This window comes from Nelusetta ayraudi, unplaced genomic scaffold (genome assembly GCF_046127955.1).
Source record: "Nelusetta ayraudi isolate G7.1 ecotype Tasmania unplaced genomic scaffold, CSIRO-AGI_Nayr_v1 ptg000033l, whole genome shotgun sequence".
Lineage (NCBI taxonomy): Eukaryota > Metazoa > Chordata > Actinopteri > Tetraodontiformes > Monacanthidae > Nelusetta > Nelusetta ayraudi.
Genome location: NW_027466083.1, coordinates 4,636,345 through 4,660,640, shown reverse-complemented (window position 1 = coordinate 4,660,640; position 24,296 = coordinate 4,636,345). Strand labels below are relative to the sequence as shown.

At 42.6% G+C, this 24,296-nt stretch overlaps 2 protein-coding genes and 3 non-coding genes across 9 annotated transcripts in view; all 5 read left to right on the top strand.

Moving 5' to 3' along the window:
- Nucleotides 1-156: 156 nt before the first annotated feature.
- Nucleotides 157-10,839, top strand: rxfp2a (relaxin family peptide receptor 2a). The gene is made up of 20 exons (XM_076031277.1): nt 157-163; nt 1,896-2,042; nt 2,372-2,458; nt 2,623-2,728; nt 3,268-3,339; nt 3,763-3,834; nt 4,110-4,181; nt 4,422-4,493; nt 5,323-5,397; nt 5,594-5,665; nt 5,942-6,013; nt 6,121-6,195; nt 6,944-7,015; nt 7,305-7,376; nt 7,454-7,683; nt 7,839-7,984; nt 8,076-8,171; nt 8,448-8,616; nt 9,328-9,546; nt 9,779-10,839. The coding sequence occupies exons 1-20, from the start codon at nt 157-159 to the stop codon at nt 10,033-10,035; spliced, it is 2,190 nt and encodes a 729-aa protein (XP_075887392.1). The 3' UTR covers nt 10,036-10,839.
- trnar-acg (transfer RNA arginine (anticodon ACG)) lies at nt 6,519-6,591 on the top strand. The gene has a single exon. It is a non-coding gene; the product is annotated as a tRNA-Arg (tRNA).
- On the top strand, nt 6,788-6,860 carry trnah-gug (transfer RNA histidin (anticodon GUG)). Its single transcript has one exon. It is a non-coding gene; the product is annotated as a tRNA-His (tRNA).
- A 7,312-nt stretch (nt 10,840-18,151) lies between the features above and the next one.
- On the top strand, nt 18,152-18,233 carry trnas-gcu (transfer RNA serine (anticodon GCU)). The gene has a single exon. It is a non-coding gene; the product is annotated as a tRNA-Ser (tRNA).
- A 926-nt stretch (nt 18,234-19,159) lies between these two features.
- fryb (furry homolog b (Drosophila)) overlaps nt 19,160-24,296 on the top strand; it is a 38,006-nt gene continuing 32,869 nt past the window's right edge. For 2 of the 5 annotated variants that reach the window (XM_076031758.1, XM_076031755.1), the window contains exon 1: nt 19,512-20,198. In XM_076031758.1, the coding sequence (XP_075887873.1) occupies nt 19,949-20,198 (250 nt within the window). In that variant the 5' untranslated portion in view covers nt 19,512-19,948. Of the gene's footprint in view, nt 20,199-24,296 lie in introns of all 5 variants that reach the window. The other 3 variants (XM_076031760.1, XM_076031761.1, XM_076031757.1) reach the window with 3 other exon arrangements.

Here is a 24,296-nt window from a genome sequence, read left to right as displayed (position 1 = left end):
ACGATAAAAATATAAACAGGAAGACACTGTTGAAAACCCAAGAAATTCACAAAATTAGAATTAAGAAGAAGAATGTGAAATGCTAGTTGAGCTGCTCTCCTTACTAAATGCATCACTGATGTTGATGATGTCAGTTTCAAAAGGGAGCTGTCGAATATGCCAGGTAGTGATTAAGCATTTCTCCCTCCAGACGCCGAGTTCAATTATCTTTTCACTCACTTGGTAATACTCACTTAGACTGATCCGACTGCATCTGTCAGATCAGGATTCAACGCATGTTCAGTGCCGGAACGTTCAGCCGAGGACGGCCTCTGTTTGGTCAGTCAACCTTCCCGATTTCTAGATGGCTTAACTGTCCTTTTATTCTTCTTCAATACATGGTTATAGCGAATAAAATGACAGACATTTTAAGGGGGAAGCGCATTGTGCATAGAGGTGTGAAATGTTACTTTTAGGATGACATTTTGCCACGCTTAACATTTTCATTTCCTGCTTCCTGGAGATTTGGAGGTGAGATGAAGCTTGAAATGTTTTTTCCTCCTTCCCTCCTGTCTCTGAACGCAACAGGTTGAGGTCAGACGGAGCAGTTAGAGAGACGGACAGGAGTCGGCATGTTGTCAGTCAGCATAAATCAGCCTCCATGGGAAATCTCTCTCTCAAAAGGTGTTGCAATTTCAAAGTGCCCTTAAAAAAAAGGAAAAGAAGATGTCGCACCTGTTCAAGAGGCTGCAGAACATTCAGACATGAGCCACCAACTGGAGAAGGCAGTGGATTTGGTGGCATTGCGCTGTTTGCTGACATGAAAGGTTTTTTCATATCCCTGCGTTACCCAGTTGTTGATAGAACTGATGCTGTGGATTTTACTTAAAAGCACAAGCTGGGGATTTGTCACACAGATTCAAACTGATTTCCGTCCAGCTAAGTCATTTGTGGCAGTTTAATCAGTGTGTACACTTTTTTAAATTTAACTCCTGAAAATTTTAGGAGGATGGATTGCTATTTGTAAAAGGACCAATGCGGGTCCTTGTCTGCAATGACCATCAGAGCTCCGTGACTCTGGGTGAATACAAAACAGTCAAAGACGTGCAGCAGTTAAAGGTTGCTTTAAAATTGATACACTGATATGATCTGTCGTTTGTGCTGCAGCTATGAAACAAAAAGTTGTGAAGTAAAAACAGACAGAGATAAATGGCCTAGTTCCACATTAGTAAGGTGCACTGCAAAATTGAAACGATAAACACACACACGCACAGGCACGCACGCACACACACACACACACACACACACACACACACACACACACACACACACAACAGTGCAAAGTCAATCAATGCAGCGTCACTGCGAGTAGAAAAATAAAGGCACTATGAAAACTGGAAACTACAGAGTGAGGACATAGTGTTAGCCTTTGCTATAATAGCTTACCTGTCATGTGACCCACTGACCCCCATATCAATTGCACCTGTTGTTACTGTATCAACACAAAATAGTCTCTTCTCTATGTTTCAAAAATGTAGGGCATCTTTTATTCAAAATATGAAAACGCTTAGATTTTGTCTTAACGGCTTTCATTTTGACTTCAAAAGCATATTACGGATTTTTAATTATCTAATAAATGTATGTTATTCAGTACTCAACTACCTTTTACACACAAAAATCATTAACATTCAGGATTAATATGCGGAATAACAGAGATGGAAAAAAATGGAAACTAAATCGACAGAGGAGACATTAATTAGATTACTGCACAAAACTGTTTGCTTCTGAAACATAATTTCCCACAGCCATCTGGCTGGTATTCAAAAGTTTTAAACATCACGACACCGCTGAGAATCTTTTACAGCGTGTAATATTTATCCTTGCTGTTTCCCCTCCTGTCTGTCTCTGTCCCCCAGTGCTGCTGGCCAGCAGCAGGCCGAGCGGAAAAGCTGCCTGTCCACTGGGACACTTCCCATGCGGCAACATGAGTGAGTGCCTCCCTCAGGCATTACACTGTAACGGACACCGAGACTGTCCCAACGGGGCCGATGAGCGACGCTGCGGTATGTCCTTGTACAATGTAAAAAGCCCCTCAGCCCCAAGTGGTTGGCTGACTAATTGAAAAATACCTCTAATTGAATCCTGTGTCAGTCATGAATGACACAGGATTCAATTGCAGGAAACAAAAAAGATCCGGATGTCTGCCCAATCTCATTTGACCAACTTTAAGCCATGAAAAAAAGAAGAAATACTTCAGAAAGTCATCCAGCATCCGATCGGAATGCCACTCATGTCATTCTTGACAAGTCATCTGTTCCAAAAAACTGATCAATATCTTTTTCCATTAACTAATGACTAGAATCTCTGCCTTTGTTTACTTCTGGCTTTACAGGGGACAACATCGGTTGGGCTGACCTCTTTGGACGAATCCTTCAAAATACCAGCCCGGTGCAGCAGCAGCACCTCCTGAGGGAGTGCTGTAAGTCGCAGGCCGCAAGGAGCCAACGCTCAACCACAACTTTTAAATATCACCTCAAAATACTTTTAAATATCACCTGTGTGTCTTTGTGTGTATGCGTGTGTGTGTGTGTGTGTGTGTGTGTGTGTGTGTGTGTGTGTGTGTGTGTGTGTGTGTGTGTGTAGTCTTACAGGAGTATCCTGAGAGTTGTGACTGCATAAGAACAGATGTGGAGTGTGTGGAGGTGAACCTGCAGGATGTCCCTCTAATGTCTGCAAATGTTACTTGGCTGTAAGTGTCCAACTCTATGTTTGTGTGTGTGTGTGTGTGTGTGTGTGTGTGTGTGTGTGTGTGTGTGAGTGTGTGTGTTTGTCTAAATCCCTCATTGACAGATGCAGTGTATTTTTTCAATCTCTATTGAGCCACTGATACACACGTCCAAGAAAAATAGAAATTCAGGACAACCTCAAAATTGTATTATTTTTTACATAAAAATATTTTTCTTGCTTGAAAAGATGGGGCTGCATCCGACAGACACAAACAAATGTGAATGATTGTTACTTTTTCACAAGACAGAACTTCAATCTTGTGCTTGTCCTGGATGTGCAAAGCAGTCTGCTTGTTATTTAGCTTATTCTTAATGCAATACATCACAAATGCAATGGGGGCGTCCACAGATTGTTTTTTTTCCACCCCTGCACCCTGTGCATAATGTTCCCGACTGCCTCCTGCTGTTTTCTCCCCGCATATTATTCTACATTCTGTGTTTTTGTGCTTGGATTTGTTTTTTTTGTTTTGTTTTTTGTCGACTGGATTCCATCTTGTTGTAGGTCGCTGAGGAGCAACAAAATCCAAGTGCTGCCTGATTTCGTTTTCTCAGAATACCAGGTGCTGGGGAGATTGTGAGTAGAATTCAAGCCCGGCTTTTCAGATGTTTGCGAGGTGATTACTGTGATGCTGATTTATTGTGAAGCGATCTAGAGGGCAAGGAATGATGATCAAATTAGAAAAATAACAACTTTTTCTTACCTTCAGTGGTTCCTTGGCCAACTTTCTTCCTGCCATGAGCTATCATTGCGAGAGCCATGAGTGGTCAACCATTTTTTTGGGTGGAATTTTATGGATGCTTGTCACACACAGTGGGCTGGGCTGCACATTATCCGCATGACTGCGCTCTTCAGAGGAAGGAAAATGCTGACGAGGGGGCACAGGCATGGATGCTTGGAAGGCTGGATTGCTTTATAGCCCTGAATGTTTTGAATTTACATTCAACATGTTTCGTACTTGAAAAAAAGAAGCTCAGTTTTCTCGCTTTTCATTTCCAGGTTTCTGCAAAACAACAGCCTGTGCCAGATATCCAATCAAGCCTTCAGCAGCCTGCACAATTTAAAGAGGCTGTAAGTGCGATGCACGCCTGAGTGAAAAAGTTTCCCTCATCTAATAGCTGTACCCAATTTCATTTAAAAGCTGATTTATTTATTGGTTGTTTGGCAGCTTAAAGGACTCAGCAGAGGGAGGATATAAAGCCTTGTCTGTTTTTATAGTAGAGGATTTATATTTGTGTTGAAACCTATTTAAGTGGGTTTCCCCTCCCTGTGTTTGCCGCCTAGCCAAAGTTCACACCAGAACATTGTTTATGTATGTTCATTTAATATATTCTCTTTGCTTTAAGGTTCCTCAGTGAGAATTTAATATCGTCGCTCAGCCCCGGTGTGTTCAAGGACCTCCACAAGTTAGAGTGGCTGTGAGTAACTTTCTCTCCTTTCGGCTTAACGGGAATATCAGCATGTGACATTTGTGAACAATGATGTTTCCGCAAGCATTTATGAATGCATATAGATATATGTTATTATAAGATAAGTGCAAGCCAGTGAAAAGCAGATGGAAGAATTACTTTTCATCCATTTGGTTGTGCTGCACTTTCTGGTGTAGAACTCATCACTGTGAAATCATTGTTGTATTTTCTTCTTCTGTATCTCACTAGGATGTTGGATCATAACCCTCTGAGCACCCTGTCCCAGGACACTTTAATTGGCTTGCAGTCTCTTGTGTATTTGTGAGTTGCACTATTTGTAAACTAGGTCCTCCCTCCAAACAGTTTTCAGGGAAAAATAATTTGTGTTTAAATCAAGATTTTGAAATGTCCTGTTGTTCGGTGACTCTTTCTGTTCCCATCATCGTTGCCACCTCCCTCCTCTCTATTTGCTTTCTGCTTCACTGACCTGCATTGGATAGTTCCCTGCTATTTTGCCTCAACGAGTCTTTGATTTCCACCCCGTCTCTTCAACACAGCTGTCTGCTCATCTCCCCGTTCAAGTCAATTTTCTCTGACATTGCATGCTTCTGTAAAGACTATTTGCACATTTCCCTGAGTGTTGCACAAAAGAGGTTGGTGAAGTTGTTTAACTCTACAATCTTCACCAGCAAATTTGTTTCCCACTCCCTGCTGTCATTGTCAGCAAGGCCAATGTTTCATAGCCTGAGAAGTGGCGGTGATTCACGCTGATTGTCTTGTCTAACACTTTAAACTCAAAATAATATGTAATATTAAATGATTCACCTCAACACAATATAATGTACAATTTAAAATGAAAAAATAAGCATTTGCAAAATACATTTTTGTCAAGCAAACAAAAAATGGTTCACTTGAAATTTTTAAAACTATTTAATTATCCTAAAATCTATTTTTTCAAAATCAAAATAATTTTATTTTATTTTGTATTCATTGTTGTTATTATTCTTGTGATATTCAAAATGTTTCCAACATACTTTTCTGTTTCCTAATCAACATATATTTGTCAAGTTGTTTTCACTACACCCTCACTGCACATTGGACCTTGTTGAAAAATACTGTACGCTAGATCTTGTTTTTTTCTGTTTATCAGGTCCATGGTGGGCACTGCACTGCAGCAGCTTCCCCAGCCGAGGTTCTGCCAACACCTGCCTGTTCTAGCCTGGTTGTGAGTGTGTTAAAGAGGAGGGCTGTCGTTAACAGGGAATGCATTCTTATTTGATGTGACCTGCAGTTTGACCAGAAAATGGTCGTCTGGGGCGAAGCCTTTCGAAGTTTCGCCACCACAAATGTCAGGTGAATGTTTTGTTGAAATGAAACCATGAGTGTTTAACCTCACCCTTTCTCCTTTAATTAATCTTCAGAGATCTGGAGGGAAACCAGATTCACACCATCAGCCACTCCATCCTGAAGACCTGCAGCAAGCTGGAGGTTCTGTTAGTATCCCAGTCCTCCAAACTAAGGGTCATGCATGCTTTTTTTTTATATATGATTCTAAAAGTTTGGTTTTTTTTTTTCTCAGAGGCGCTATAGGCCCCTATGACAACAATATTTAGAATTGTTGTCAGTTGATTGAGTGTGAACGTCAGGAAGTAGACATCTGTTCAGACTCGGAGCAAATAAGATTAATTGTATCAAACCCAGCAGGGATCCACGACAGGCCGTTGAAGTGTTTTGGACTTGATGTCTGACAGCAGCTCTGTTCTGTTCAGGTTATTGATGGACAACCGTATCAGAAGAGTTCCTGAAAACACCTTCCACTCTCTCTGGCAGCTGGCAGAGCTGTGAGTTGCACCCTGTTTATTTCTGACGGGTTGGTTCTGTTCATTCTGAAGTCACCTAACTTCCTCTCACTCTTCTTATTATTTTGTGTCTGACTTTCCTCTGGTAGAAATTTATCAAGAAACAGGATTAAGGAATTGCCAAAATACATCTTCAAACCAGTTGGAAAGTCCCTTCTTAAACTGTGAGTTGAAAAGCGGGTAAATGTTTAATGGTTTGTTGTTATGTACAAGTGCAATTGCAAGTAACGAGTGACATCTCATTGGACAGAGGATAGAGTTCCCCTTAACTGCGCTTAAAATCCAGACAAGGGTCCTCAGTTGAACTCGCATAACCTCCTCACAAAACAGCAGCAGTAAGTCACAGTCCTAGCAGCAGCAGCAGCAGCAGCAGCAGCAGCAGCAGCAGCAGCAGCAGCAGCAGCAGCAGCAGCAGCAGCAGCAGCAGCAGCAGCAGCAGCAGCAGCAGCAGCAGCAGCAGCGAGTCACTGTCCTAGCAGCAGCAGCAGGGCTAGTGGCGCAATGGATAACGCGTCTGACTACGGATCAGAAGATTCCAGGTTCGACTCCTGGCTAGCTCGAGCCACTTTTTGACCTCTCCGGAACGTGCTGCCAAGTGTGAAAATCTCCACATTGTTACAAGCCAAACAACTGTGCAGCTCTGTGAGCAGGAGGACAATTAAGGCTGTTAAGGTTTTACCTCACTATCTGATTTTGACCAAAAACAAAAGAACACGGGAGACATGAACCCAAATGCAGGAGGGTGTAGTTGTCACAGCCGTGATAGTATAGGTGGTTAGTACTCTGCGTTGTGGCCGCAGCAACCCCGGTTCGAATCCGGGTCACGGCAGAACCAATCAAGTGGCTCCTTTTTTACATCCCATTGTGTATGTGACCGGCTGAGCTTAACAATGTTGCTGTTCACTGTTGCAGAAATATCTCCCACAATCCCCTTCTTCACATTCACCCCGGCCACTTAAGCCACCTGATTCATCTTCAGTCTCTGTAAGTACAACAGTGCAATGGCTTCACAAAGTTTTCCCTGAAAGAGTTCACACAGAGATCTCCACATGTCCAAAAGACTTTAACTTGAACCTCAGCTCAGCGTAAACCTTGCCTCTGAACATTGATCCTAAAGTTAAATAATTCTTTGCGAGTAGGAAGTTTGTGAGGAAAATTGAGGATCAGCCAAAATGTCCTCGCACCTTTGGTTGAAAATGTGACTTTGCCCTTTAACACTCTTTTTGACACACCAACACACGGGTCCCTCTGGGACAATTTCTATTTGTCATAGTGCTCTGGAGGGAATAGAGATTCCACATATTCACACAAAGATGTTCCTGCCCATGAAGAACCTCTCCCACATGTACGTTGACAACCTTGATGCACAACTGCGCTGCAATGTCTTTGCCCCACTGAACGTCTGTTCCTTTTTGCTACCAGCTACTTCAAGAAATTCCAGTACTGCTCCTTCGTGCCTCATGTCAGGTCCTGCAAGCCCAACACGGACGGCATCTCTTCCTTTGAGAACCTGCTCGCCAGCATTGTGCTCCGGGTTTCAGTCTGGCTCATGGCGTTCATAACTTGCTTTGGGAACATCCTGGTCATTGGCATGAGGTCGCTGATAGGTGCTGAGAACAACCTGCACGCCGCCTGCATCAAGGTCCTCTGCTGTGAGTAACAATGCACCATTCTGTATTCACAAATGCGTTTTTAGGAAAACGTATTACACAAAAAAATTGGAATCCGATCTCGGTAAGTGTCCACAGTGGAGTGGCTCTCCTCACTGCAAATGGAATCATGCAACTAGAGTTCTCTTATCGTCTAGGTGCAGACTGCCTCATGGGTGTCTACCTTTTTTTTGTTGGGGTCTTTGATGTAAAATTTCGCGGGCAGTACAATCGCAACTCCCTGGTTTGGATGGAGAGCTTTGAGTGTCGCACTATTGGATTTCTGGCTATGCTTTCCTCAGAGGTATGGTGATCAACCGAGTGTGTCTGTAGACTTAAAGTATGCTCATGAATTCAGATACTTAATGAATGTGTGTATTTCTTTTTCTCTGCAGGTGTCTGTGCTGCTCCTGACCTACCTGACTCTTGAGAAGTTCTTGGTCATTGTTTTCCCCTTTAACAATCTCCGTCCGAGCAAACTGCAGACTTGGGTGAGCCACAACACTGACAGACAAAATCACTAGTTGAGGCAGATAACAGTGTTTGCATGTTTTTTTGTTGTCAATCGGTTACGGCCGGTTTGTATTGTGGCAATGTCCCATTTTAAAGAGAACGCTTGAGTTCTGTTATTATTAAATATTATTGTACTTGTTTATGTAGTGTCTGAATTCGATTCAGCAGCAGAAACTGAGACAGAATTCTGAATAAAATTCTACGAAAAATATGTTTTGCTTTTTCAACTTTCTCTGTTCTGTTCTGCCCCTCAGGTGGTCCTGGTCTCTATCTGGCTGCTTGGGTTCATTATTGCTGCCATCCCCCTCATGAATGAGGATGTGTTTGGAAACTACTATGGTCGCAATGGCGTTTGCTTCCCTCTGCACTCTGACAGGCAAGAAAAACCTACTGCCAAAGGATATTCCACTGGCATTTTTCTGGGTAAATGTGCAAAAGAAAAGTATTTTTTCTCCTCCACTCCCTTTACAACCCATATTATTGCAAATACAGATATTTTTCAATGCACTGAGGATTTGTGTAGCTTGGGGTGGTGTAGGGGAGGGGGTTGAGCTGCGATAAAATTCAGAGTTTAAAAGAAACTGAATCACTGTAACGTCGCTTATGATTCAAAGGCAGTCTAATTTAATCTTCAGATGCGCCCACTGAAACCTTTAACCTGCAGAACCAGAAGCAGCCGTGCTACTAAGACCGAAGCATTACACAATAAACCTAATAATAGTGCTCTAATGATGCAGCGTCATCTCTCAGACATTCTCACTGATGACCTGAGAAAGTCTATGATAAATGAATAACAGAAATATTCTGCCATCTCCACCATTTCTTCCCAGTGACTCGTCTTTACACTGCACACCTCTCACATAGCTGGTGACAGATCAGAGCTACTCCGATAGTTTAAGATGAGATATCAAAGAGGCGCAGCCATCCATCATGCAAGGAAATGAACTAATGTGTAATGTAATGAGTGTTTAATATTGATCCAAGGTCTGTCTTATTCCCTTCCATATCAGTCAACACACATCTTAAACCTTTGGAGTAAAAGGTTAAAAAAGACCTGTAGTTTTGAACAATTTGAAGTGAAATAGCTCCATTAAAATGATACTTCTGTGATTGTTTTTTTGGTTATTTCTGTAGGTCTAAATCTAGTGGCATTCCTGGTGATCGTATTCTCCTATTCCATCATGTTCCACTCCATCTACAAGACTGGCATCAACGCCACAGACGTGAGGAGCAGACTGCACCGAGACGTAGCTGTGGCCAACAGATTCTTCTTCATAGTGTTCTCTGACGCTCTCTGCTGGATACCCATATTTCTGGTGAAGGTCCTGTCACTACTGGAGGTGGAGATACCTGGTAAGAAACAAAACACATTTGTGTTTCAATTGAGGAAAAACTAAACAAAATAATATATATTTTAACATTATTTTAATTTAAATTATTTTCAACATTATGTTTTGGAAAAAAGTACAGAATTATAGTTTTTATTTGTCGGAAAAAAATATCCAATGGTGAAACCAAAGAGACAAACTACTTTTAATGTGAGCTCTTTTTCCTCTCCATTCCCTTGGTTCTCTTCTTGTCCAAGACACCATTTCCAGCTGGGTGGTAATCTTCATCCTTCCCATCAACAGCGCCTTGAATCCTATTCTCTACACGCTGACGACCAGCTTTTTCAGAGAGCAGGTGGAGGCTTTACTCTGCCGCTGGCAGAGAAGGAAAAAGGACCGCAAGAGCGTCACGTCTTCCACCGTCTTTGTGGAGGCGGCCCACAATCCCACCTACAAGGCACCAGCCTGCCTGCAGCGAGTGTCACTGGACAGCCCTGATCCTCGCTATGCCTGACGCAGACTGGAGCTCGTTCAGCGCTTTGCATGTCGTAAGCAGTAAACATTTATAAATACAGTCAGCATGTTTAAAGAGGAACTATTCTCAGAGCTGTTTCATTGTGGTGTAACATGTTCTACTGAAAGAAACTCGTCCGTCCACGCTTTTTCACTTTCAACTTTGTTTTTGACTTTTCTGCTGCATGTCTCTTTAAAGTGGTGGACGTGAAGTCACAGCAGACTCACAGAGTTGTATGTAAAGCAGAATGTAATGAAACATGTATTCACCACTTGAAGCTGAGCAAGTAATTGAAACAACCCTGGCATAATTAATTACAATCTTTGTTTCATGCAAGTTTTGACTGGACAATATCAAATTTTTTTACTCTTACTTTCTTTTACTCCCAATGTCAGACCGTGTCTGATTTGTTTTCTTGCTCAATGTTCCAATCTGTTTTTCCTTCATTGACAATAATCCATATCTGTGCTGACCTTCCATGTTCCATGTGACAATCACTGTTGAGGGTGGAGAGAATTCTGTGTGATGAGAACATTTTGAAATGCTGTGCACTTTTATGAACACAAAACTTCCTTTTAGTTATGCTTTGCAGATTAAACTATGTTTTCATCAGTTGTGTACTGCATCTCTATGATGTCTGTTTAAAGAGTTTAGTTTTGAATGATTTATCTACAGCCAGGGCTCTTTGAGTGGAGTAATTAGAGGATTTTTCATTTTTCACTGGCATACTACAAGTGCATGGGGAGAATTTGTCCTTTTAATCAGCAACAATCAATGGTACTTTTTTTAATCGCTAGTTTTATAGGAATAAAGTTAACTATCAAATCATCGTTATGTACTGAAAGACGAATAAAAAAACAAAACAAAAAAAACATCTGAAATGTATGTAAATGTTAGTTTCCTCCATGGGTTTGTAATCACTTCACATTTGGCTTCACCTGTGGCGCCCACCCAGCATCCTTCCGACAGTGGCAGGTGTTCTGTCCTTGGCCCAAGGCACGCCCTTAGCGACACGTTGACGGCCACTGACGCCAGCCAATGAGAAACGCCCGTTCCCTCAGTTTCCAGAATGTCGGCGCCTGATTGGTTGCCAAGGGCGGGGCCCTGTCATCCCGTAGCCGTAGCGCTGTCAGCCGGGGCGGCACGATTCTTGGAGGAGAGAGAGACGAGACGAGACGAGACGGATTGATGAAAACAAGCCCGTAATCAACAAAAACAAAAGAAGCCGTGCCTGGAAATGATACCATAGGCACCCGGACGGGTCGACGCAGAAAAAGGTACCGTTCGTCTTTTAGCGCCGCATGAAACGCTGCGAGTGATGGCGTTCACTGACAAAAGGCAGTCGAGCGTTCAACGTCGATTTTTTTTTTTTTTTAACTCCCACTGCCGCTTCTATTAGCTCGCTGGCTACCGAGTTAGCTTCACGTCAAAAACGTTCGAGTGACGTAATTGAACAGAAACAAAAAAAAAAAAAGAAAAGGTGAACGTGAGCTACAGAGAAGTCAGTCCACGTTGTGGCGTGTCGCTGCCGTGCAACGCTCGCGCCGCTGAGCCAGACGAGCTCGGCTCCGGTGTCTGTGTTCACGGCGACTGGTCGTAAATAACGCTCCCGTGATGGCGGTGAACGATAATATGCTACGTCGCACGTTAGCCGAAAGCTAGGTGGCATCCCATCAGTTCATTGAGGGCGCAGTGGCCAGATGCCCCGTCAGTCTGAAAGCATTGAGGGGTTGAAAATTCAAAAGGGGCGACATCTCTCGGTGTAATGTCACGTCTGTTACCCCGTAACCGTCTTCCAGTTTGGGAAAACACAAACTAACGAACTTAATTCAATAATAATAATGATAATAATTGTTATTATTGGTCTTGTGTATTTTCCCAATGCTTCATCAACAAAAAGCCGTCAAATTGCGTATTGTTTACTGGCAACTCCACGAGCAGATGGGAGGAGACACTGTTTGAATCACAACACACACATGGACACATTATGTGTGTTCATCATGGTGGTTTCTCTCTCTCTCCTGCCCTGATTGTGTTGTGATAAGTGACAACTAAATCAAAGCAGTTGACTAGCAGGTGTCAGTGAAATAATAGCTCTGTTCCCTCGCCAATTTCAGGCCAATTCCTCTTGCTCATCCTCCCTCCCCTCCTTGCTAAGTTGTGACTCAATCAGACTTGATTCTCCATCTCTCCAGCTGTTGGCACAGCCAGCTGGCAGCAGCGACCCACTTTTAACTCCATTGTTCTCTGCCTGGACTTGTGCTACAAGTAACTCGTACACAGACGACATGCTCTGCGTGCCGCCGTGCAGCTCCGTCGCTCATATTCCTTTATGCTTTCAACTTACAGAAGCTTTTGGTTGTATAGGGTGTATGTAGGCCCCAACAATGACATAAACCTGTGTTAAATGCTTGCAAAACAAGCTTCTTCTTTTTTTTTTTTTTTTGGTCTAACCTTCACATTGGATTCCAAAGCCCTCCCAGTTTCTTTCACTATGCTTGTAAAGAATGTTAAGAGTACGGATTAACTGCTGGCTTTAATGTATTGTGATCACTCCTGCTGGCATTTGGAGGCAACTGACTGTGTAGCCCAGAGCCAGCAAAATGTGTACACTGCATTTTTTTCCTTAGTGTTCCTTGTTTATTAGTAGTCGGGTCGAATAATCATCATTCTGCCTGCCATACTTTTTGGACTTATGTCTTTGGCTGCTTTTTTTGTCCATCTAAACAAAAATATTGTATTTTTTTTTTTTTTTTTTTTTTTTTTTGCTACAGTTTAATCCTTCTAAGTCAAAGCTTTTTCCCCCCCTAAACGTCAAGACTGTTGCAGCGTTACTTCAAAGACCTTACATGACAACATGTAAATTCTGCAAGCGTTATTGTGTGTCTTGGCAGTACGTGTGAATCCATTTGACATCCGAGCTGCACGGGTTGCTTGAGTAAATAGAGTTTCTATTTGTAACCTACAGCCTGGGGGGTTGTGTCACACTTTGCTTCAAACCTCTTCAAGCTCGATGATCTGGAGCAAGCAAGTGTTGACCTCAACCTCAACCTGAAAATTGCCATCAGTAAAAAAATATATATACGAAGGCTGTACCCTTGACAGTCTTTTCGTTGGTTGCTCCTTCTTATTACCCCAAACTAATTGTGATTGTCAAAGATGAGCCCTGTACACTGAAGTCTTCGTGCAAGGATTAATCCTCCTACCACCACATGTGGAAAAACAGGACAATGATGCATCTGTGGAGTCTAATCCCAATTTAGATGAGTGGTTTTTCTCGCACTGTAACAGCGGAAGCTACCAAAAACACTGTGTCATTTGGACTACCTACTGCCACTGCGCTCCGGCGCCCTAGATTCTCCCACTGGCTCACTCTTATCTTTTTCGCCATTACTTGCCTGCCTTTGGTTCACCTCTAAAGAGGAAGGCAATTATAGCTGTTGTTCTTTTTAAAGAAATTCGGTTGCCAAGACATCTTTTGAAAGCTGAAAGCAAAGAATCACTTGACATTAGGACAACACTCTAATCAACAGCTCATTAATTTCACACACCTGCCACCAAGTGGATGGAGATGTGAGTAGCAGTCTCAGGAAATGTCTTTAAAAGTCTCTCAATATTGTCAAAAGGAGAAAGATGTGTGTTTAATATGACTGCTATGTTGTCACTTTAGGCTGTATTGGTAAAGTGAACAACCTTAGCTCTGATGCTAAGTCTTAGTTACAGCATGGAGAGAATAACTTTCCCCAGTTTGACTTCATAAACCTGGTCTGTGGACCACATTCAGCTGTCAAACTACAGCATCTGCCCGGCTGTTCTGTTTCCATTTCCACTGATACTGCCCAGCACCTCACCTCCCACTCGATTACATAACCTACTGTTTTAAACGGATATTTACAAGTCCATACACATACATGCAACACACGCACAATAAGATTCCTTCCCATTGCAATCCACCTCTGACTTAGCTTCAGGTGCAGTAGAGAGACTACTTATTATTTTATGAGAGGAGTTCTCTCAGTTATTGCCTGAACAGTCCATGTACACTGTCTTACCTAATATAATTGATAAATTGATAAACCTCACAGAATGTTTGCTGAGGCATTGGTCTGTGCACCAGAGACCGTGGAGATAGTGTTACATAATACAGTTCTATAGGTTGGTGGACATTTGCATGTGAATGGGGTTTATGTGCAGTGCTATAGCTGACATTTTCCAGCAATTAATGAACTGAGAAGTGCATGAGGATGCTTTGTTTGTCTTTAGACCTCTAGCATTGCCTTTGTCCTCTTTAGGTCTAGAAAGATTGGGATTGTGATGTGAAATATAGATTATGATCTGTTGACCAAATATTATGTATATTACGTAGATGCATGCTAAAAGCACCGTGCAAAGATTTTCCAACTTGGTGCAGAAGGATCATTTCTGAGCTCAAGGGGGCATCATAGAGTCATTGTATAGGCCTGATGACCAGCGGTAAGACAGAAGGTGGATAGAGCAGGGAACACTTTTCTCACCAGTTGGAGTGGTTCATTTGCACAGTTTTGTATGTGTGTTTATATTTGTGCATTAAACGTTTCAATGTGTTGTTTTTCTATTTACATTGCACAAGGGGAAAATTCTGTGCATATTTTGAATCATCCCTACAAACCCGAGTGCAGGAGGAAGTGGGTATAGGAAATGGATGGATGGATATTTTGAATCATTCAGACCAGATGAATAAGGAACTTAAGCCCAATTAACTTATTAATGTTGTTTTTTTATGCAATTGACCAAAAGTAAACCAGTCTGAGGCAATGGCCCTTCGAACACAGTGTGTTGTGTAAATGTAATAACACTTGCATACTCCATGAAATATGACTTCATATATTTGCTAACTAAGATTAGCTTTTTTCTTTTCTTTTCGTTTCTTTTCTTTCTTTCTTTCTTTTTTTTTTTTAAAGGCTAGTAGTTAGACAAAAATGCAGCGCACATGATGTTTGTTTATCACTGAGATTAATTATTGTGGCAGCAGGGCCACTCCCTCCATTCATCTTACCCTCCATCTGTGAAGGTTCCCAGGTCTTGCCAAGAGTAAACTTGTTTATTCCCTCAGTCCTCCTGTTAGACCGGGTTGCTGTGCATCTTGGCAGCTGCTAATATAACTTAGTGATGGAAAAAAGTGTTGGAGTAAATATCAAAGTAGTATGTAGTATGTGCCCTCTTATGGTGTAATCAGAGTTATGGCTCGACTTTAGACATAAAACTAAACAATAAGCGGCGGCAATTAAAGGGTCACGGAACCAAGACGTGAATAATTGCAGGAAAACTGGCCTGTGGTTTGTGTAGCTGCGTAGGCGTGTCTAGGTGTCTCAGTAAACTGAAGCACTCATCCACTGACGTTAGGAAGCTCCTCAGCTTATATCACAAACAAAGTTTTGTTTTGTTTTTTTCCTGCGGTGACAATACTATTGTCAAAAAAAGAATCAGATTATCATGAGCAGTGGAAGATGAACCTGCGGGTATTTTTGTGTACATTTGAATAATAATAATGATGAAGATGCATATACCAGTGGGGTTTTATGAGACAAGCCTGTCTTGTCAGTGTTGCACTATCTACTCTTGGCTAATACTCATTTGAAGCTATTCATAAAGAAGGCCATATTGATTTTCATCTGGAGTGGTGTTTGAAAAAGAAAAAATATGTAAAGTGGGGAGAATTGTGTGGAGCCAAGCATTGATCACATTTAGGCTTCTGCGTATGAATACCGCCAGATAATCAGGTTAAGCAAACAAGAGAGCAATTAATCTGAGTAGCTGGAATGAGAACTCCACTGGAATCCATTATCATCCATCAAACTGTGTTTGCAGGAGCAGCAAGCAAACAGCAAATCAAATGTCTCAAGTGCAATGTTTTCCATTAGCATGTGTGGATTTTAGAGCTGTCAGTCAATTAGAAAAATTAATCAGATGTTAATCGCATGGTTTTCCATAGTTAACTCACGATTAATCACACATTTTTTTAATAATCATATCAACATGGGAGTAGGCAAATACTTGCTTTCTGCAAATGCAGCATGTTTATTCGTGTTGGAGCAATGACAAGTACTACTAACAAAACAAAAGCATAGGGTAAAAAAAAAAATTATAAACTCAAGCCCAACAAAGATAACAGATGGGCATAACCGTAAAATTATATAGTAATAGATTACTAGTACTACAAAATTTGTATATTTTACTTTTCAACTCGAACTTGAACTATCCATCCCCTTTTTTCAGTAGCCATTAACACAAAAGGATGACCCTTACGCCCGGTTCACACTGGACGCAGAAGCGCCGAGCGCTTCAGTTCGGCGCCCATGTTAATCAACGTAGTGGTTCACACCAGACGCGAACGGGCGTAGGTGTGTGTGTGTGTGTAAATAGAAACACGCACTCAGGTGTCCATCTCAAGACCTCTTTCATAATGATCACTGACCGGCATCTCTAGGATCAACGACACGTCGTATTTTGATCAAGTGTTCCTCTGTGTGTGTGTGTGTGTGTGTGTGTGTGTGTGTGTGTGTGTGTGTGTGTGTGTGTGTGTGTGTATTTGTTTAATCTCTCTCGCACTCTGATACAATGTACTGACAAATATAACATACAAATATGATCGAATTTGTCATTCGGTTTTTATTTTGAAATTAGTTTATTTTGAAAATTCACCGGATTTTCTCGGGGTTTTTTTGAGCGACTTCCTGTACTATTGACGATGTTCGCTCGCGGCTCGCGCACAAAATATTGCAGACGCCGGAACGACAACTGCAATGGCGTGAGCCGCGCGCTTGTTTGCGTCTTGTGTGAACCACCACATTGATTAACGTGGGCGCCGAATGGAAGCGATCGGCGCTTCGCTTCCACGTCCAGTGAACTGACGTTAAATGCATGGCGCGATCCGCGAGGGGAGCCGCGCGCCTGTTCGCGTCTGGTGTGAACTACTACATTGATTAACATGGGCGCCGAATGGAAGCGCTCGTTACAGTAAATGCATATCACTTTTGTCCTGTCAAGACTGCCATCTGGCAGGGTTTTGAAGTGGAACTTTCCATTTACAATTGACGCCTTATCCATGTTAGTCCTTCCTAGTGCTCATCTACGCTCAGTGTCTTTTTTTTTGTTGTTGTGTTTACAAGCCGGCTGCAAGCGTGTGACTGTGTGCTGAGTCAATTAATTTCCCGTTTCCACAATCTACGGAGCGGCCAAAGGTTCAAAAAGCACCGTGTGCGTTAATCGCGCGATAAAAAAATTGTCGGCGATAAAGCGCCGTTGAGTTAACGCGTTAATAACGCGTTAACTTTGACACCCTTAGTGGATTTACATCCTGTAGACACACAAAAAAAACACACAAACTGCCAGTCATGACACATCTTTTGTGTATGGCGGGTTGCCCTGTTTGTTTCCTCCGATTGGTTGACACACATTATCCATTAATAAGGGGCTGCCTGTGTGTGTGTGTGTGTGTGTGTGTGTGTGTGTGTGTGTGTGTGTGTGTGTGTGTGTGTGTGTGTGTGTGCGTGTGTGTGTGTGTGTGCGTATGTGTGTACAAGCTTTTCTTAATAGTGAGCTCCACTAACACTTGATCCACATCACTTTGACTTTGGCACCGTGCCTCCTGTTGCTTGTTTTTGCATTTAAGTATTTCCTCGAGCGACAAAGAAAATTAGACTACACCCGAAGTGTGGCAAAGTGTTTGATGTCCAGGGCATTGTGTATATATAGCATACGATCCACAGTATGGTGAAGGCATAGAAAGGTGTCATTCATTCAAATACACTACAGCCTCCGTGGCACCTTTTTCCGAAAGAGGATTTGAAAGTTGTGTTGTTGTCACTCACCGACACACGGGCTCGGGGGCGAGGCACTCAATGGAACTGATGTCATGACAATAGCGGCATAAACAGCAGGAAGTAAGTGGTGTGCATGTCTCAGGAGAGATCTAGCCTGTTTGCAGAGAAACCGAGAGTGAAACATGGAACGACGTGAAGTCTTGCAGTGAGGCGTAACATTGCGAATGAAATGACAACAGTTCAATTTATCCATCAAAGTGTATCTTTGACAACAACACAATCTCCTGCCTGGCTGGCTTGTTAATGCTTCGCACGACGAGGTGGCCGAGTGGTTAAGGCGATGGACTGCTAATCCATTGTGCTCTGCACGCGTGGGTTCGAATCCCATCCTCGTCGGAACTTGCTTTTGCAAATTTCCCAAATGTGGGATTAATAAAGGCTTCTTCTTCTTCTTCTTCTTCTTCTTCTTCTTTAATTTGGGATGAATGATGCACTAAAACTTTATAGGAGCTAAGAGAAACAAAACTAAACGCTGCTAGCCTTGGATCTGCTTTACTCACAATTCAGGAGATTTAACTTTCTAGAACTAAACACAAACTTTTAGGGTGAAAGTATTGAGTCACAAGGAGTTGTTTGCAACTTTTAACAAACTTATTTCGGGGAACAATTTTAGGGAAGTTGCTCTGCAACCATCTAAGGATGTTCTTGTTTTGCTAACAACAGTTCTAGCAGACACAGGGGGGCGATTGAGATTTCTTGGCCTTTATTTTTGAGGACTTCTTGTGTGACCAACTTGATCTGTTTCAATGGTTTACCCAGTTCTTACATATCAGCAATATTACATGGCTGAGTGTAATTGTCAAAAGTCAAGAAATCTTGAGAATAACTGATTTAGTGCTCAGTTTCTTACATGCGACACTGCCTATGCAATCTTTACTTTGCTTCTCTTTAATCCCCTCATTCTGTTTGAAAGCTTGACACGGATGATTTGCTCTCAGTCCGTTTGATTTTCTTGGTTTTTACGCCACTGGTGCGTGCAAACCTTTCACAGTGTCTGGTTCGTCAACACCAACTGGCTTTCACAGAAACACACAGTATTGTTCCTGTTTGTGTTTGCCGCTCCCCCTCCCCTAGAGGGGTGTGTCCGCCCTGGGTAATCCTACACCATTAACACATTGAGGTTACTGTAACTGGCCAAACAGCCTCTACCAGTGAGAGCAAGGACTCTACCTCACACCCACATGCAATGTGTCTGCCGCTTGAATCGTGCCGACGCATGCCATTCTGTCATGCTTTTCTTCTTGGTAAGATGATAATGTTGAAACAAGACGAGGAAGACGTGCTTGTCTGAGTGGAGCCCAGAAAGAATTGCTTTCCCCTGTTGCCAGTCAGTGTGTGTGTGTGTGTGTGTGTGGTGACGCTAGAAAGGTAGCTGGAAAAACCCCAAGAGAAAGAAAAAAAAACGATGGTGCGAAGGAGAGAGAACAAGAGAACCACCCAAACTTCCCAAACCACCCAATCAAGCTGCGCTCTGGTGCTAGATCCCTCCCTCGTCCACCACCTGAGAGCTGAGAAACAGAGCCGTGCCTCAGAGAAGTGCGAGAGAGGAAGGCATAAACAATGAGCAGGTGAGCACAAAAACAAGGCACTGAAGAAGAAGAAGAAGAAGAAGAAGAAGAAGAAGAAGAAGAAGAAGAAGAAGAAGAAGAAGACGGCTCAATTTTATGGTAAACACCGCAGCCTCGAAAAACGGAAAACTTAGCCGAGAAGCAAAATAATATTAAGCGGAGGTTTGTCCACAGGCAGAACCTGAAATCTCAGAGGAGCTGTGTACCTGTAACAACAAAGCAATGAGCTCACTCTCTGTCTCCCTGCATTGAATGAACGACGTATAAAGCCAGAAGAAACTGGACACCAAAATGTGGACTAAGAGACAAGGAAAATGAAACCAAGGATTCCAGGGCCCCTCAAGGAGTCTTTTTAAAGCTGCTGTTTTTCTGGAAAAACAACACTTTTTAACAACACTTTTACCAAGTCGCCAGTGAAGCCATAATGCGGTGTCTTCTTACCATCTTAAATAAGAAGCTAATGTAACTTTTAAGAGCGGGATCATGTCTCTGGAAGATGTGAGAAAAAGCACCACCAGCCTGGTGGTTGAGAGCTGCAACTCGGACCACTGCAACGGCCACTCTGCGGTCCGAGATGAGGACCAGGACCTGGACCAGCAGAACCAGGGCCAGGATGGGATCGTCCTGGAGCGTATAGCCTCTCTGTCGTTAGATATGTTTGAGCCCAGTGACTTCACTGGGAGGTTTACAAAAATCCAGCAGAGGTCCAGAAAAAGGACGAGGATAATCAGAGGTAGGTACTGAAATGGTTTGATTTAAAAATAATAATGATAATAATCTGTGGCAGTTAACATGTTGGCTTGTTAATGAAGCTAATATAATTTGTCAGGGATTGGAAGTAGTCTAAACCTGAAACTTCAACCCACAACTGAAAGACTTTCGAACTCCCAAATTGGAATGTTGGTTGTATTTCTTTTTAATTCAACAATTCAAAACACTTCCTTCCTGTTTGAAGTGCTTTTGTCCTAAATTGTTGCTGTTTTTGGTCACTTTGTGGAACTTCTAGAAATAAAAACACAAACACTGGAACACTATAAACATGGTTGAAATTCTCAGGAAGCCTGGAATGTCATGTCCAGACACCTCGCTTCACTGTGCAAGTATCAGTAGACACTTGTAACCTTTTAGTTTTGTGCCTTTTTGTGCCAATTTTACAACAGCCTTACTTCCGAGCCGTCCTCGCATTTATGCTTCTCACCTTTGACACACAGTTAGAAAAAAATCATGACCCATCTGTGTTTAAACTTGTCCTCTTTTAGTTTAGGGCTGCGTGGGGAATCTCTCTGTGTTTCGTCCCTCCACTGTTGTCAAAAATAGTCAAATGGAAAAAAAAAAGAAGTAAAGTTAACAGGTGAGCCCCTAAGCAAACAGGTCTCATGTTTGTGTTTATTCTTAGAGTCAAGCTGCCTGGTTCCAACAGAAACAGGTCATCATTATTTGAAGTTGGCTCTCGATAAAATCTATGCGATCTGCACTCGCAGTGTAAAGCACGACTGAGTGACGTGTCTTTCTCCTGAGACCAACAACATTACAGACAAATCAGGCAGTTGCCATCAGAATTCAGTGATCTGCATGAGGATCATATTACTGAAGCGTCTGTGTCAGGTTGTGGTTGCCGTTCCACCTCCCGGTGCCTTGGCCGCACTTTAAAAGAAGAGGGAAACACGGCCAGCGTGTTAAAGGGGGAATTCTGCACACCTGCACAAACACGTCTTTCAGGAAAATAGTAAAGTCGCGTGGAGAGCACCAAACATGTCTGCAGGGGGATACCGTCACAGTTTGGAACTTTATTTACTGATCATTTACACGATTAAGGCCGTGATTTCCGCGTGGTGCTGACCGGTGCGGCCCATCTGGAGAAGTGCTGACAAATACCTGCTTCCTTCACCGGGGCCGCGTGTTTGACCAAGCCTGCTGTGTCATGGAAGCACTGCTGTGTGACCTGGGAGCCTCAAACGCTTCCTCTGTGCTGGCCTCCCTGCCACTTTTCTACATGGATGCGAAGCGAGGAGGGGCGCCACATGTCTGGAAGCGTTGCTGTGAAAAATCGTAGATGATCTAAAGCAGGAATTACTGAGAGTTGATGAGTGGAATTTAAACCTAAGCTGCTTCGATGATTGTGTGCTTGTCGGACTAAACTCCGGTGCAAATGTGTAGGACTCTTGCGGTTTCAGAACCCCTGCAGTGCGCCGCCGTTGAGCTGTCGGCACGTTGCACCACGTGAGGAGGCCGTTGCCCTTTGACTCCATGCGAGCCAGCTTGCGGATAACTGAAAGACTTCACAGCAGAATGCTCTTGCCTCGGTTGAACCAAATCAGACGCACACTCCTCGTATATTATGTATATCATGATGAATGATGATGATTATAGCCAGTTTGCATTGTGTATGCGTGACTAGCCCGGTCAGTCATTTGTGTGTGTGTGTGTGTGTGTGTGTGTGTGTGTGTGTGTGTGTGTGTGTGCGATGAATGTGCTCAAATGCATGTGATTGTCAAAAATGCATTGTCTACAGGAAACCCACCTTAATTTAGATTAAAAAGATTTTGTGAATGCACTTGCACTTTTGAATGCACCAACATCCATACTGTATAGAATGTGTTCACGCATGACTGTGTGTGTGTGTGTGTGTGTGCGCGCATGCATGCGGAGTGTGGAGTCACATTCCAACAGCTGGCATGCCCAGGCCCCTTTTCAGAATGTGAGGAATCCTTGCAGCTCTGTGAGGGTGTGTGTGCATGTTTTTCTACATTCAGCAACTTTTTTTTCGTAGCGCCCCTTCTGTTATCTGAATACAGCGAAATCACTCTGTTTCAATTGTGTACCTTTTTTTCTTGTATTGTAGGTCAAACATTTGAATCCCAATTTGCATATTTTGCTCATCATTTGCAGTTGCACAGGTCTTTGTCTTTGTCTTTTCGTCCGAGTTCAAAGGTTGAACTTGAAAGTCTCGATTTCAGTCTTGTTATTACATTGTTAGACTTCCATGATGGCGTGTTTATGGCGTTCTACGCTCTGACTCCCAACCATGGGGTAGCACTCTGCAGTCCGATGTCTCCATGATAGAAGAAAGAAGTAGAAGTGGAAGAAGAGAGCTCTCCCAGCTTGAAGGCTCCCCACCAAACTTGATCAGGGAGCCTCCAGACAGGAACATGGTGCCAGTTGTAACTTCTGCCGCTGCTTGTAAACACTTTTCTGAAGTAGATTTGACGGACACACATTGAGAGGTGTGGCTCAGTGAAGTTGGCGTTGAGGAGGAACACCTTGAAAAGTGTGTAGGTCCACATGTATGTTCCTGTTTGGCCTTTTGACGGTCCTGAAGTGGAAGTTGCTGACAGAAATAGGCCTGCCTATCTCCCGCTCCTCTTCTCCGCTGAGATTTGATTGTAATTGTCTGTTAATGTGAACCAGGCCATCCTGCACTCGGTAGCTCGCCCCTTAATGCTGCAATTGATAGTTTCTTCTGAACTTTCTGCCCTCACCACCTCTTCCTCCACTCTCTCTCCACTCAATGTCCTGTAGCTCTTCCGCAGTTTACCCAGGGAATTCCATGATGACCCTAATTATTATCCCCTTGTGCTTCCACCCTCACTCACTCGCAACCTTATTGCTGCGGTGGCCAGCCTACCTTTGACTGACAGCCTCGGGGCAGAGACAGAGAGAGAAAATGTGTATCTTATCCCCCTTGAAAATTAAGTCTTTGGCCGATCTTTCATCAGTTTGGCTAATGCCGATACAGGTCACATGATCAAAACATCCTGAGACTTTCTTTGCGGCCGTTAGGTGATCTTCTGTTGACGACCGACAACTGAACTATCACTTAATTGTCTGCAATAACAAGCTGGAGCAATGCGTCACAGAACCTGAGAGAATTCTTTCATGTGACTGGCAATCTGTTTCGGCTCGTCTGCCAGAAACATTAACACCTCAGTATTAAGGGGCCGTGTCACAGAAGCATGTTGATTAGACAGTGTGACACACGCCCAGCCTCAGCCTTGTAATGTGAAGGAATCTGGAATGGATCGTCTGCTGTGACTGCAGTGCAAATTAACTTTTAAAATAGATCAATCTTCTTGTATGTTTGTATGTACACACTGTATACATATATATGTATATATACACATATATGTATATATATATATATATGTGTGTAGATATATTTACAAATATACACATATTATATACAGGTACTACCCAGAAAATTCGAATATCCTGAAAAGGTTGCTGTATTTCTGCAATTCAACTTAAAAGGTGAATTTGACGTATTATATAAACAAATAAATCAATATATTTCAAGTTTTTATTTCTTTGGATTTTGCTGATCAGGTCTTGCAGCTTAAAAAAAACAACCTCAAATTTTATAATAATTTTCTGAGTTTGTGGGTTTGTGGTTTTAATAAGCTGAACATCTTAATCAGCAAAGTTACAACAAGGAGATGTCAATTTGCGTGTAATGGCTCAATAAAATGTGTTGAATTCATCTTTTATGTTAAATTGCCAAAATAAAACAACTTTTACTTGATATTCTAATTTTTCGGGTAGCACCTGTGTATAAATAAGAATAATGTCTGTTTATTTCTTTTGCTTACTTGTGGTCAATCATTGGGCACTGAAACTTCACTGCTACTGCTCCCAGACTGATGGCCACGCCCCCAGCCTCTGAAACCGTTTCATGAATGACCTTTTTTGTCCCCTTCCAAACGTGTGAAGGGGACAACAAAACAACAGTTTCAACAGGAAGCTGATACTGAGTAGTTTTTCTACAGGAGCCTGTAAACAGAGGGCTAACTAGGTCTCTTTCTGTAGATGCATGGCACTTTTTCTTTTCATAATC

Coding starts and splice junctions, on each gene's coding strand:
- rxfp2a (XM_076031277.1), top strand. Junction 2,043..2,371: donor GGCCGATGAGCGACGCTGCG/GTATGTCCTTGT, acceptor CTGGCTTTACAG/GGGACAACATCGGTTGGGCT. Junction 7,016..7,304: donor CTGATTCATCTTCAGTCTCT/GTAAGTACAACA, acceptor TATTTGTCATAG/TGCTCTGGAGGGAATAGAGA.